The sequence below is a fragment of the Phragmites australis genome, chromosome 5 (assembly GCF_958298935.1).
Source record: "Phragmites australis chromosome 5, lpPhrAust1.1, whole genome shotgun sequence".
Lineage (NCBI taxonomy): Eukaryota > Viridiplantae > Streptophyta > Magnoliopsida > Poales > Poaceae > Phragmites > Phragmites australis.
Window position 1 is genome coordinate 36,015,700 of NC_084925.1, and position 14,629 is coordinate 36,030,328.

The 14,629-nt window shown below is 40.7% G+C and overlaps 1 protein-coding gene across 1 annotated transcript; it reads left to right on the forward strand.

Annotated features, from left to right (window-relative positions):
* Positions 1-8,729: 8,729 nt before the first annotated feature.
* On the forward strand, positions 8,730-11,543 carry LOC133919448 (uncharacterized). The gene is made up of 5 exons (XM_062363835.1): positions 8,730-9,255; positions 10,246-10,459; positions 10,587-10,680; positions 10,876-11,110; positions 11,358-11,543. Exons 1-5 carry the CDS (start codon positions 8,891-8,893, stop codon positions 11,386-11,388), a joined length of 939 nt encoding a protein of 312 aa, XP_062219819.1. The 5' UTR covers positions 8,730-8,890; the 3' UTR covers positions 11,389-11,543.
* The last annotated feature ends 3,086 nt before the right edge of the window (positions 11,544-14,629 follow it).

The following is a 14,629-nucleotide window of genomic DNA, read 5'->3' on the forward strand; positions in this document are numbered from 1 at the left end:
TTACATAGGACAATTATCAAGTTCGTGGAACAATTATCATGATTACCATCCCAAAGCAAGGCTAAGCATCATCTACCCTTCCATAACCTAAAACCATACTAAGGCGACAATGATGATAAGAGAAAACTAGAGCAAAACCTAACTCTTGGGATTTCTAACAAATTATTAGCATGCATATTTATAAAATAAAACATTTTAAACATAGGGATAAATATGATCAAGAACACAACTTGTTTTCACTCGTCTTAGTTAGGTCTTCAAAGTCTTGACCTTGAAATCCTTGTAGCTCCTCTAGAATGTTGGCATCTACTCGCAAAAACAAATGAAAAGACAGACACTAATAAACATCAAGATCCAAAAAGAATTAAATATCACACAACAAACATCATCACATACACGATCATGTTTTTTCGGACAATCCGACGCAAGAACGGGTCAAAACAGAGCTACGGTTAACAAGTTATGATTTTCTAAATATCAAAATAGGACTAAAAAGATTAACTATAGATAAAATTATGTTTTTAGGAATTTTCTAGTATTTTACAAAGTCATCTATGATCTTCTAGGATTTTCCTAGAATTTATTAGCATTTACTTTAATTATTAAGCTATATAAAAACATTAATTATAATTAAACAACACCACAAAAACATTATTAAACATTACTAAACTATTTTAGATTTTATCCTATTTATGGAATTATTTTTATTGTAGAAAATATATTTGTTGGAATTATTCAACTAAGGAAACATTATATATAGAATTATAAAACTATTAAACAAAATTAATTAAACCTATAAAACATTATTGGAAATTAATTTCCTAATTTATTATTATTATTAAAATTATCTTAACACTGGAAACCTAATTATTATGCCATATACATTAATTATGATGTCATCACACAATTAAAACAATTAAAAAGAAAAATAATGCCGACTGGGCTTGACACGTGACACTCAAAGTTGACATGGCAAGACACATCAGTGAAATGGCTGACGTGGCAGGCTGAGGTGGCGTGATAACATGGCAGAGGAGCTAACTGGGATTATGCAAGCCATGTGGCACTTTGCTATTGGCTGGCGAAGGGGTATGAAATCTTTTAATCTAGAGAAAATCTACGATTTGCCATCGAATAACTACTGATTCTACAATCCGCCATCGAATAAATTCTGTTTACTTTTATACCATCGAATAAATGTTTCAGTTCCTTATATGCCATCGGCTTCCGATACTACCCTCCGCTGCACTGTTCATGAACAGTATGAACAGTACCCGTGAATTAAAAAAGTCAAAAAAATATGTCGATTTTTGTGCACGCTCTATAATTCATAATCAACCCATTTTAACTGTATTCACCTAAAAATACTGTATAGAATTCAAACTAAAATTCTTCAAAATTCTTCACGGTAACAGTGAGTGGCAGACAACCATCGCAGGGGAGAGGTGAACTCACCTAGAGTGTCGATTGGCTCCGGGAGGTGGCTGGACGGGCTGGCGGCGAGATGGGTGATGAAAGCTCCCAGAACCTCATTGGAACAGGTGCTCCGGCAGACCACGGTCGACGGTGAGTAGCAGAACAGCACCAGGGGCTCACCGTGGACTCGGCTATGGTGCACATCGTCGTCGGTGACAGCTGTGGAGGGCTAGCGGCAGCTAAGGGTAGTGACAGATTGTGGATCTCGTCAGAGAGGTTTTCCCGAGAGCGGAAACTCACCAATTTGTTGGGCAACAGGTGCGGTGGCGCATGGCCGGAATCTCACCGGACTTGAGTTATGACTCACCAGTGGCGACGGTGAGTGGCAGACAAGCGTCGCAGAAGAGAGGCAAACTCACCTAGGGTGTCGGTTGGCTCCGGGAGGTGGCTAGACGGGCTGGTGGCGAGAGGGATGATTAAAGCTCTCAGAACCTCATTGGAACAGGTGCTCTGGTGGACCACGGTTGACGGTGAGCGGTAGAACAGCACCAGGGGCTCACTGTGGACTCGGATATGGTGCACGTCATCATCGGTGATAGCTGTGAAGGGCCAGCGGCAGCTAAGGGTAGTGGCAGCTTGTGGATCTCGTCGGAGAGGTCTTCCTGAGAGCAAAAAATCACCGATATGTTGGGCTCGGTGCAGCGGCGCATGGCCGAAATCTCACCAAACTTGATCTCTGACTCGCCGGCGGTGACGATGAGTGGTAGAGCTCAAGAGTTAGAGCTTGAGAGAGAAACTCACATATTTAAACACGATATATATAAGCAAGGGCTCCCCTATGTCTATCTCTACTTGGGTTTGGAAAGGGCGGTAGTGGCTCAATCCCGAACTCAAACTCCTCGTTTTAAACACGATTCAGTTCAGGATAAGGTGGCAGCATGTCACGGAGATGGCATGGACTTGACTCGGGAAGCTTCTAGATGGTTTCCCGTCTGGATTAGGCGTGGATTTGTGCATGGCGGCGCATGGGCTCGATCTCTTGTCGGAGTTGGACTCTGGCTTGAGGTGGGAGAAGGGCATGACATGCGAGCCTCGCATGTCAGCGGCTCGGTGGCAACAACATGGGGTGCGGCAGCACGGGCCGAGGCGCTCATGCGAGAGTGGCCCAGAGAGATAGCGCTGGGCTGGCTCCAGCCCAAGCGGGGAGAGGGGAAAACAGGGCCAACTCGGGCTTGGATCAGCTAGGTTGGAGGGTTTTGGCCCACATAGTCTTCTTCCATTTTTCTATCTTCTCTATTTCTATTCTCTCAGACAAATACTAGTACACACGTGTACATATACATGTACATCATATACTCTTCTCGGTAAACCTTATATTGGCACACTTAAATAGTCGATCAACCAACAATGAAACAAACAAATAAATCACTAATACAAACACACATGCATTCTTGTCGATGTATTGAGTAAAGGGGTACCCTGGCAAACGGGCTTCGCGAGGGATATAACGGCCAGAGGCGTATATTTCCTAAAACTTGTCGATCGCGCAACCAAGGTATGGTTCCCATGACCAGTAAAGGCATACGCGACCAGTCTCCTAGCACCATCACATAAACCCGTGACCGGTCTCACTGGTTGCATGGCCGGATCTGACACAACCTGTCCAATCGCATTTATTGACATCCACTCAAGTGCTTTCCTTCCACAGGTGCCAACTCTAGTGGACGAAGTCATGGACAACGCAAAGGGGCCTTGTCCCGTCTTGTAGCATAAAATGCTACGGAGTGTGAGTTTTGCAGGTTGACGCAGCGCCGTACGACGGATGGGACGTTGTCAGCAGGCTGATCAAGCAAATGGTCGGAAGACAGTCCTCCGTAATAATGGCTTGGGTTAGATATTAGGATGAGTAGGGTCTTCTATTTGGACCCACACATAAATTCTCCTCCTCCATACTATATAAAGGGATGAGGACTCCATTTGTAAAGAAGAGAGAGATCAAGTCTGGCAGCCAGGTAGAACTACCTCTGGAACCAATTAAGATCTTCCATAACACAACACATAGGACATAGGGCTATTATCCTCCAGGAGGCCTGAACCTATATAACTCCATATGTCACTGAGTCCCTTGTACGCTCACACATCGATTCTTAAAACACCGTTCACACACCCGCTATCCAGCATACCCGAAATCATTATCAGGGACTAACCCTCGATAATTCTTTTATAGGAAAATAGCCCTTAATGTATATATGTATTTGTACATACATCACACATACTCTCATATATGTGTATATGCATAAAGGCACACATACACACTAAGGAAATTTTATTTAGTTTTGCAAATTCTTTCATTTTCTTTGATTTTTTTAATTTTTTGTTTAAAAATTTGGGCTGTTCCATAAAACAAAAGAACAACTAAGGGACAAACAACAACAAAACCAACTAAAAACCAAATAAACTCCAAAGAAGTACCAACTACGATAGAGAGATAGGTCATGATTTTAGATGAACTTAGGCGGAAGAATAATTAAAATTGGAGTTAAAACAGATTATGGTCATCTAAAAATCAATAGGCGAATTAAATCAAGAAACTGAAAAGGGGACATAATATTCCTCCGGAATATTCTCTAGATTTTTGGATAAGAGATTTCTAATTAAAGAAAATGATTTTTGGAAAATAGAAAATATCCATGACCAACACATGAGCCCAGGACCCACAGTCAACAATCAACTGTTGACATGGTCAATGGCTAACTAGAGATGGTTAAGGAAGCTCACCAATAGGCATGGAAACAAGAGGCGAAAGACATGATCGACGACTTAGTTTCCCTAGATCTCGGGCCTTTGGTGCCTACCAAGCGAGAGGGATTCCATGGTGAGCATCAAGGTGGATATGAAGCGCATTGTGACACAAAGACCAAAGCTAGGAGCTCGCCGGCAAAGCCTCACATGGCAACGTATGCTTCGGAGTGGCAAGGGAGGAGGAGAGCTCAGGTTTTTTCTAGGGCACTTGGTGAAGAGGGACCAAATGGAGAGGGGAGGATGAGGGGAATCCCTTTTTATATGTAGAAGGGAAAATCTAGGGTTTCCCTAGATGCGATCTCGTGAGCATGGTGGGGACTATCCGCATGGCTCAGTTCAAATCATCAAGCCCCGAGGACGGCAAGCGGTAGGATGCGATGCGCGGGGAATAGGTAGCACGTAGGCACGTGTGTGAGGGGAGGGAACTGAGGTAGGTCATGGGCTCGTGCGACACAAAGCATGAGGAGTTGATGAGTGTGCCCTCTCATTTCGATACGATTGAAGGTGGAAGATAGGGGCACAACGAGCGGGTCCCATGCGTTAGTGAGAGGAGGAAGGGAAAGCGCCTAGGGTGGACGTGTTCCATGTTGGTGTGGGCACGGTCTCAAGCCAACTAGGCGATGATGTTGGCCCAAAGCAGGCCATAGTGGCGTGAACATGGATGGGCCATAGGCCGAAGAGGTGTGGCGTGTGGTTGGCCAGGGCGAGGGTGAGCTAGGCTGGGCCTTCATGGCAAACTAGGCTTGATGTGGGGCGTACGTTGGTGGGTTGTGGTGCTAGGCCAGATAGGCTGATGAGGACATAAAGGGGTTGGCCTAGCATGCCGGTTTGGTCTGGTTTGGGCCACCAAGAAGAGGAGAAAGAGAGAATGAGTTAGATTGCTGCTCGACCAGGCCAAATGCGAGGAAGGAATAGGAAGCGGGATTGAGCCCAAGATGGTTTGAAGATTGGGAATTGATTTAGGAATTAAGATAATGCTTTAAATAAAGGAATAGATTTGAATAAATGTTTAGGGGTTGATTAAGAGATAGATGTTCAGCATGTCTAGTAAGATCCCGTTTGGATAGGTTTTTTCTGGTTTCTTTTTGAAAAAGTCAGAAGCTATCTAAGTAACAGATTTTTGTTCCCAGTTTCGGTGGCTTTTAACTAAAATAAATAAGAAGCTGAGAAACATATTGAGAAGAGTTTTTTTGACTTTTGATGTATAAAAAACTAAAAAAATATTTTAAAAATTAATAACTAAAATTTAACAAACACAATCGCTTCTGCTGATATCCGTAAACTCTAAAACCGTAGTCTATCTAAACGGAGGTACGCATGTTCGCTTTTGTGCGCGCATGTGGCGGGGAATCAAGTGATCGCCTCGTGTGCCGCTGCGCTGAATCGAATTCCTGGAGCCCATATCTGCTTCGCGGTACGGCGCGGGTGCAAAAGCCCAGGTGCTCCTCGTATGTGGACTATTTTCCAGACAGGATCCAATGCCTTGACTAGTTTATGTACGGGTGGGCCAATAATATGAGAACCGATCAAACAAACTGAAACCGAACTGAAATAACCAAGTTTTCTATTTGGTTTTTAAATGATGCTAAGAGTGTATTTAGTTGATCAAATTTGTCCTAGCATGACTTGATAGATGTATATAATTTAAAAAAAAAATATGTTTGATTACTTGTATCTATCGCTACAGTCTAGATTAATGGGTGTAAATATATGATCCTATTTTAGTTCGGCGGATGCAACCTCCAACATCCGCTCATGCAGATAAAAACGTCTTTATATAAATAAAATAATTATAATCTTAACTCTTACATCCGCTTATATGACCTAAGATTTAATTAACTAAATAAAAACTCAGTTTAGCATGTTTAGATAGATACAATAAACCAAATACTCTTCTTTTCAACAAACTAGTAAAGTGACCTACGCTAATAACGTGTCACGATAACATTTAATTACAAATTAGTCATTTTATTATTTATTTTATTTTATTTGGACTTTTCTTTAATTGCTTTCCAATATATATAGAAATCGAACCGCTAATGTTCCATATCTTTTAATTATAAAACTACCTAATTATTAATTGTATTTGATTTGGATATTTTTGTTAAATCTAGACCCTTAGATGTTTATAACAATGAGAGATCTAATTTTTTTCTTTTTTTAATTAATGTTGTAATTTTGTGCTTACTAGTTAACATGGTGACTTTTTTTTCAAATATTAAGATAATAGATATGACTCCGCTCATACGATTTCTACCTGACAAATTATACATGCAGCTTTATAAAATCTCATGGGGGAATCAACACATCATAACTGATTTTCTGTTTATAGTTCGGTTTTAATTTACAAAAACTGAACTAAGCTAATAAATCAAAAGGGGAGCGGTGCCTGTCGCTGTCTCCTGAAACCCGGCGCACGCTTCGTGCTGCATCACGGCGTCGCGGTTTCGACGCATCGCAGCACGCTCTGCTGTTCCATGTCGCGTTACGGTTTCGACGTACGGTGCATGATGACGTGAAGGCACCAACTAATTATCTAACTTGCCTTCATATATGCACGTTCTCAAAACGGACTGAGAAGATTATTCTAGGTTTGACACTGTGTTGCTAAATTCGAATTACCGGGCAGAGTAGCGTGTGTGGACTCTGAAAGCAACTGCGTGTGGGACCGCAAGTTTTTGTGGGTGCCACGTCAGCGATGGTTGCTCTTTGGGTGGGAGCCGTATTTGGCTCTTGGCAAATGGCGACGTGGATCGATTCCACCCCAGAACGGCAACCGGAGAAACAAAGGGTTGGGTGGGTGCAAAATTGTTTTCGCACACAAGAAGCTACATAGTCATGGATAATTTGTTTTCTGTATATTACTTTCGATCAGAGGCATGTGATAATATGCTGTAAAACAGTACAATTTTTTTTTTAACTGAGAAAAGAGGGAAATCTTCATTCCATATATACAAATCACCTACATCAGGGGAAGCATCTTTACGTGCAATCTGCATAAAATTTATGCATTTTGTGTTACGATTAACTTTGTCCACATCACAAATCACAAATAGATTTAAGACCAGAAAGAGGTGGCATAAACAATACTTACATAGTTAAGGCTAAAAGAGAATTTTTGATTAACAAATTTCCTAGTGCTCATGGTCGATCGGGAGGGGCAGAGGCATGGTGGTGCTTTGCAAGATTGTGGTGGCACATTGCAGCCACCGGTTACAGGAGGACGATATCAACAGTAGAAGAGGAAAGCAAAACTTTAGTATTACTGGGTTAGTATGGCGATGGAAGAGTAACACGAAACAAAGGGTAGAAGATGCCCACGGAGACAAAAGAAGGAGAGCAGTACATGAGAGTGCAAGAGAAAGGAGAATGTGAGAAGAACAACAATGATGTCACGTGTGGAATAATAAACAAATGGCTACCCTCAGATAGAGATCCAATGATTGGAATAAAGGCAACTTTTAATTGAGTGGCAAATAGATCCTCCCTCTTAATGAAGGCATGGCTCACGTTTTCTCATTATTTCGACAAGTGTGATAGCTTTTCGCGAGAAAACAAGCACAATGTTGTAACAGGGAAAAAAAAAATAGAGCCAGTAAAAGGGAAATGCTTCCGCAGAACGTCCGAGAGGAAACGAAAAACATGGGACCTTGTCACTCCGTTGACTCGGTGCGCTAAGCTTTTTTTTTTCTCTCCCTGATGAACGTTATCTATGTCCGTTGAACATCTGACACGGACTAGGCATCATGTCATATGCTGCATATACATAAGTAACGGTAATGCTATGGCCCGTATAAGTAGCGGTAATGCTATGGCCCGCCATCAAGAAGCATCGGACATTTTAACTGGACTGGCTTAAAAATATTATCGATTTGAATTAATTTATGTGCTCTCGTAACTCCAATATTTTAAAGGTTTAAGTTTAATGGTTTAGATGTTATGTAAATTTATTGAAATAGTTATTTTATTTTTATATGTTGTATTTTGAAATCTTTTGTGTACTAATTCGGATCCGATAAAATTATACATTTGAATTAATTTCTATATTTTTACCTCTTTAATATTTTAGATATTCATATTTAATGTTTTAGACGTTATGAATTTTTTTTGCTATAGTTATTTTTTATATTACACTCAATTTTACACCACATGGATTTTACATGAAAATGTTGCATAAAATAAGCTGTAATGTTGCGGTGGGTTTCTTTTGGATCGGATGTATGCAATGTGCTATTTTAATGTATGTCTTTTGATATTGCAAACAATCATTCTAATGTTGTAGACTTTATTTTTTGATATTGCAATGAACTACTGAAGTGTCCGATCTATTGAATGTCCAAGCGCTACCAGCTCTGCCAATAAAAAGACTATTACACCTCAACTGTTGCCCATTAACAAATATTATTACGAAAAACCTACACAAGTGTAGGAAGATAAAGCAACCAATAAGCATGCTCAATTCCACAAGAAACCGCACAAAGTAGTTTGGGTGACCCCTAGCAATACTCAACCTCTCTCTGATATGAGAGAGCAAACTTCAAAGCCCCAAACTTCCTTCCTGCTCAAGCTTTGTTATTTATCGCATCGCGCGGAAGCATTCAGAGACTAGAAAGAGGGGATTGGGTAGCGGCGCAGGCGAGGTGACCTCCAGCTCCACGACAGGCTCTCCGCGATGGGCCATCCGCCGGGCAGGCACCTCCTCCGCCTCACCAGCCGCGCCGTGCGCTCCTCGGCGGTGCTCGGCGGCGCTGGCGCCTCCAGCTCCAACGCGTCCCCGCGTCCGCGCACCATGTCCGGCGGCCGGCCCCTGCGCGCCAGCTCGCCGCCCCCGCCCTCCGCGGTCGCCGCTGCCGCGTACTGGGAGTCCCGCGCGCTCCGCCGCGACGGGGAGGAGGAAGGCTGGGAGGAGGTCGTCGCCGGGGGCGAGGGGGCGGCCTCGGGTCCTGGTGAGGTCGAGGAAGAAGAGGAGTATAGGGTGGTGTTCTGGTCCCCGCCCACCATAGACGAGGTCACCGGCGCTGTCACCAGCATCCAACAGTAAGATTTGCTTGCTCGCTCACCTCATTTAAGAAGATTTTTTTTTCGTTCACTCGCTTAGATTGGATCTAACTGTGCGTTCTGACGCTCCTTGTGTTGGTGATGTTCGCGATTATCAGGACCTAAGTTAACCTTGCTTCTATGGGTTGGATTAGACTGGAACTGTCTTTGTGTATAGATTGATGTGGGATGTTTAGTTTTTATGTGTTTGGATTAGATGGGGACTTAGGCTACGAGCTTTCATGCTTCAGATCCTTGGTTGGTAAGTGTTCTCTTAGTTGTGGTTAGCGCCCGTTTGTCGTTAGATTGGTTTAATCTGTGCTCTAGTTGCTTTGGTCATGATTGTATTTGTAGGGTGCTGTTTTAGGCTGGTTTCCCTGCCATGATTGGATGGAGTCCAGGGGAGTTGTGCAGAGCAACTTGCGATACCAAGACTTGTCATGCAGAATTCATGAACAATCATGAAGGAGGTCTTTAATGATGCTGTGTTTCTTGAATCGTTAGTAGCCTGTGTTGTATGGACTGTATAGAACGTTTGGATCCACCTAAGCACGTCAACTTTCAATCATGGTTAGTAGAAACAATATGCGGAATTAAAATTGCAATTAAGGTAACTTTTCAGTGTTTGTTTGCTTGCAACCTCTTCCAATCCTTTTGGTTGTATTTCTTGCATACTTCGGTTCATTCCTGCCATCTTAAGTGAGCCCCACAACTATCTTTCTTGTGCTAACAAATATTACATTTAGATTTTAACAAAAAAGATGAAAAATTACCTTTTTGTTTTGTTTCGTACTTACATATTTTGTTTTCTCCCATTCACAGCATTGTGGCAATGTTTGAATGTTTGCTCATTTTGTATATTGTGGAAAGAACCATTTTTCTTAAATGAAGCTACTGTATACCTTTACTCAGTAACTCATTCCAAAAAGGTGACTTTTATATGTAGTTGCTATTCATTGCTCCATCTAATTGAGTTACCATTTCGTTCAGGGTATTTGAGAATCCTTTTGGTGTGGATTCAAATATAACCGATAGACAAACTGCACTACTGTCCACCTCAGGACATTCATCTGGCAATTCATCAGGATCAGATGACTGGATTGAACCTGCTGCCTATGTTCTCAACTCGACTGCTCTTCTTTCAAGGGAACATAGGAATGTTTTGGATGCTTTCCGTCTATTGCAAAAGGATCCCACCGTTCAGGTTTGAACTTAACAATTTTTTGCGTGTGTGTATCCCAAAACTGTTAGTTATATGATCAGAGTTGTCACCTAGAAGTTTATGAACTTCTTGTCTCTCCATCACTGTGTTAACCTTGTCCTTCATGCAGAAAATGGTTATGTCATTGTCATGTGATAAGGCTGTATGGGATGCTGTGATGAATAACGAAGCAGTTCAAGATTTCAGGAGATCCTTACATGATGGCAAGTTACACTAAACTTTCACACACACATATAAATATGCAACGTTCTATTTGTTAACCACACCGCAGCACTGCGATGACTGTTTGACCTTTGCCGTGTAACATTTGCAAGAAATACTTACTATTTTAGTTAGACTATTGCTTGTCTTTCTGGGTCTATATGTCTTGTCTTACTGTGACTAACCTCATCTTTCAGGGAAAGAAAACAATAGAAAGGGGAACACTGGTGGTCCTGCAGAAGTGCTCAAGTGGATCTTGGACAGTGCTCAGGGAAAAATAGTGGAATTCCTTGAGAATGTAATGAAGATTGTCAACATGCTGATCCACCCTCACTGCGATGAAGAGAAGCCTGATATCTACAGTGACACAGTGAAGGCGTCCTTCATGCTCACAGTGTTCGTTTTCATTGTGGTGGCCATTGCTCGTATCAAGTGAGCACAACAATCCGTCGACTTTACATGTTAATGTTTCGTTGTCTCTTAGTTATACACGGGAGCAACTCTAGTCAGTTTGTTAGATCAAGATTGATACCAGCCTTAGATTGACAGGCCCAGAATTTGCATTTGCTACTGCGTCATTGTGGGGAATTATGATATATCGTAGTAGTATCAAGTGTCAACATTTATCCTTGCTTTCAACGTGCTTATCCTTTTCATTTCCTGGTGCTTTTGGCTACAGTTCTGAACAGTGGGATTTCAAAGTGTGGTGATGCAAGATTCGGGCATTCTGCAAGCCGGTTGTATATGTTTTGTAGAACATACCAAGCTTCATAATTTACGTCTGCACGAAATTGTACATTATTCCTGGGCTGTATAGTTTGACCCTGGCAGATCATGCAAGGGAATGGTTGTTTTGGGTGATTCATTGCTGTGCTCAATCCTGTGCTTGCTTCCTGCTCCCGCATCAGCAGGTTGCATGTCGCAGTTCTGCATTCTTTGGGTAGCATTACTGGTTGAAGTTGTAGAGCCAGCCCCACCTAAGGGAGGCCGCCTCAGCCACAGAAGCTGAGCGGTGTGAAAGATCAATGACCTTAGCATAGGATCAGTGTTGGTCATGGAGGTTGAGCCATGTGAAAGATCAATGATCTTAGCATCGGATCAATATGATTTTAGTGATTAATGTTAATATTGTCAATAAGACTAACATTGTTTGTTAGTATACAAGGGTTTAGTCTAATATATGTTACGTTTGTTAGTATAAAGGGTTTAGTCTAATATATGTTACATGATGAACTTACGGTTCCAAATACTTCAAATGAAGGAACATCAAGATCAAAGAAAAGCTTCATTAAGATATAAGGAACTATTACTTAGATAAGTGATTATGATGTTGAAAGCATTACTTGTGTAGATAGATTTGTTTTATTTGACTGTATTATGAAGAAGAGTTTAGGTTTAAGTAGTTTGATATAATATTTTTAGATTAGTTACCCTGTAGGTGATGCGATTGATGCCCCATGAAGATAAAGTCATCATATCATATGATTTGACAAGTCACCGTAGTATACGGTGGATTACCGTAGCATCCATATGTTACCGTACCATACAACGAATACAAAGAAAGCTTCAATGGTTGAACTTTTTACCAATGGAAAGATGGTCGCTGTATCATATAGCTGGGTTCACTGTATCATACAGTGGTTGATTTCTAGGTAGATTCCTTCAACATTAGTTTTTAAAGTTGGCTCTATAAAACCCCACCTCGGACCATTTGAAGTATGCTAGAGCTAGAATTGCTAATCAACTTCCCTAAGCCTTCACCAATCCAAAGATAATTATGAAATCCCATATACCTGCAGTAGATACAACAGAACAAATTGAAATAGCTTTTGAAAAGAATGAATTAATGGAATTCCAACTAAAGTCTATCACTTCCAAGAAGATGGGGAGACATCAGGATGCAAAGGTTCCAAAAGAACCAAAGGCCAAAGTAGCTAAGGTTACAGAGGGACACCTTAGGAAACCAAAGTAACGACCAAATAATTGTGAAGAAAGTGAAGAAGACACATCCCCTGTTATGGGGCCACCTGATGTGGAAACACATGAAGTTAAACTCCTCCAAGGACTTGAGCCCAGTGAGAATGTGCACATAATACTCACGATGGGAAATAAAAATTTCTTATCTAAACACACCAGGAATGATAATGATCTAGAATATAATGAAATTGAAAGAATAGAGGAGATCTCAACAAACAACATGAGTAATCTATGATAGAAAGACTATCTTGATATCTACTTTACCAAGAAGATTACTAAATTAGATCTAGATCCAGAGTCGGGATCTTTAGTAGAATGTTAGAACCGTTCTGGCTAGTCTAAATGGAAGGAAACAATCATGACATGCATAATCAAACTCGCTTAAGAAAAGAGATGTACTTGGTCCTATAGGCCTTACCCCTAAAGGGATATACCCTATAGGTCACAGATGGGTTTTGTCAAGAAGAGAGACAAGAACTATAAGATGATACGATACAAAGCGAGACTAATAGCACAAAGATTCATAGAGTCCTAACATTGATTACAATGAAACTTTTTCTCGTATTATGGATGGAATCACTTTCTAGTAGTTAATAGTATTAGCAGTAAATATGAACTTGCAGATTAAATTAATGGATATTGTGACCACATACTTATATGAATATACTGAAATCCATATGAAAGTTCATGAAGGATTTAAAGTCCCTAAAGAAGAACACAACATCTATAGTGTCAAATTACAAAGATCATTCTATGGCTTGAAACAATATGAAAAAATATGGTAATGTTACAATCGACTTAGTGATTCTCTCTTGTAGATGGTATTCATAAAGAATGAAGATTGTCCCTGCGTGTTCATTAGAAAGTCAGATAAGGGGTTCTGCATAATATCTGTCTCTATCGATGATCTGAATATCTTTGGAACAACAAAGGATATTGAGCAGAGCATACCCATGAAGGGATATTAGCGCACCAGTTAGCATATATCATGAAAGTATTAGAAAAGTTTAACCATAAATATGGATACCTATTAAGAACTCCCATGGAAGGGAGATCACTGGATGTGGATAAAAACATCTTTAGACTAAAATGAGGAGAGGAGGATATATTAGGACCTGAACATCCTTACTTGAGTGCCATTGGAGCATTGATGTTCCTCGTGAATGGTATCAAGTCTGATATTGCCATTGTTGTCAACCTATTAGAAAGTTGAGCTCAACCAAACAACAATGGAATGGCATCAAGCATATTCTTAGATATCTCAGAGGGATTGAAGAAATCGAGTTGTTTTTTTAGAAGAAACAAAGTCTAAATCTAGTGGGATATGCCGATGTAGGCTATATATCTGATCCACATAAAGCATTATCACAAATTGATTATGTATTTCTCTATGGGGGTGCATCAATTTTCTAGAAATCAGTGAAGCAAACACTCATAACTACCTCGACAAACCACTCGTAGATTATTTCACTATATGAGATAGATAAGGAATGCACTTGGCTAGGACGTATTACTCAGCACGTACAGAATACTTGTGGAGTAAATACCGTGAATTCTCCAACTATTAGCTATGAAGATAATAAGGCTTGTGTTGCACAAATTCAAATGGGATATGTAAAGTCAAATATCACGAAACATATTTCACCAAAGCTATTTTTTAGCCATGAATTGCAGATGAATAAAGAAATCATGGTGACTCATATCAGGTTTTGTGATAATCTAGAAGATTTGTTCATGAAGTATTTATCACCACCAACTTTTGAAAATCTAGTACATGGTATTGGTATGAGATGACTCAGAGAAGTGCAAAGGTTAGGGGGAGAACATCCCTGATAGCATAATCCCAATGACTATGAGTCTGGAAGGTAAATAGTTCATCCTGAACAATGAATAATCGGTTTAGAAGATTGAAAGAAGAATTTTACTCCTTTTCCCTTTATGAGTCTTTACATAAATTTTTCTCATATGAGTTTT

What these genes read in the sequence shown, in the direction of transcription:
- LOC133919448 (XM_062363835.1), top strand. Translation starts at nt 8,891, where the DNA reads ATGGGCCATCCGCCGGGCAGGCACCTCCTCCGCCTCACCAGCCGCGCC. An exon ending in GCTGTCACCAGCATCCAACA is followed by an intron (nt 9,256 to 10,245) that starts GTAAGATTTGCT and finishes CATTTCGTTCAG; the next exon opens with GGTATTTGAGAATCCTTTTG. An exon ending in GTGGCCATTGCTCGTATCAA is followed by an intron (nt 11,111 to 11,357) that starts GTGAGCACAACA and finishes TTTTGGCTACAG; the next exon opens with TTCTGAACAGTGGGATTTCA.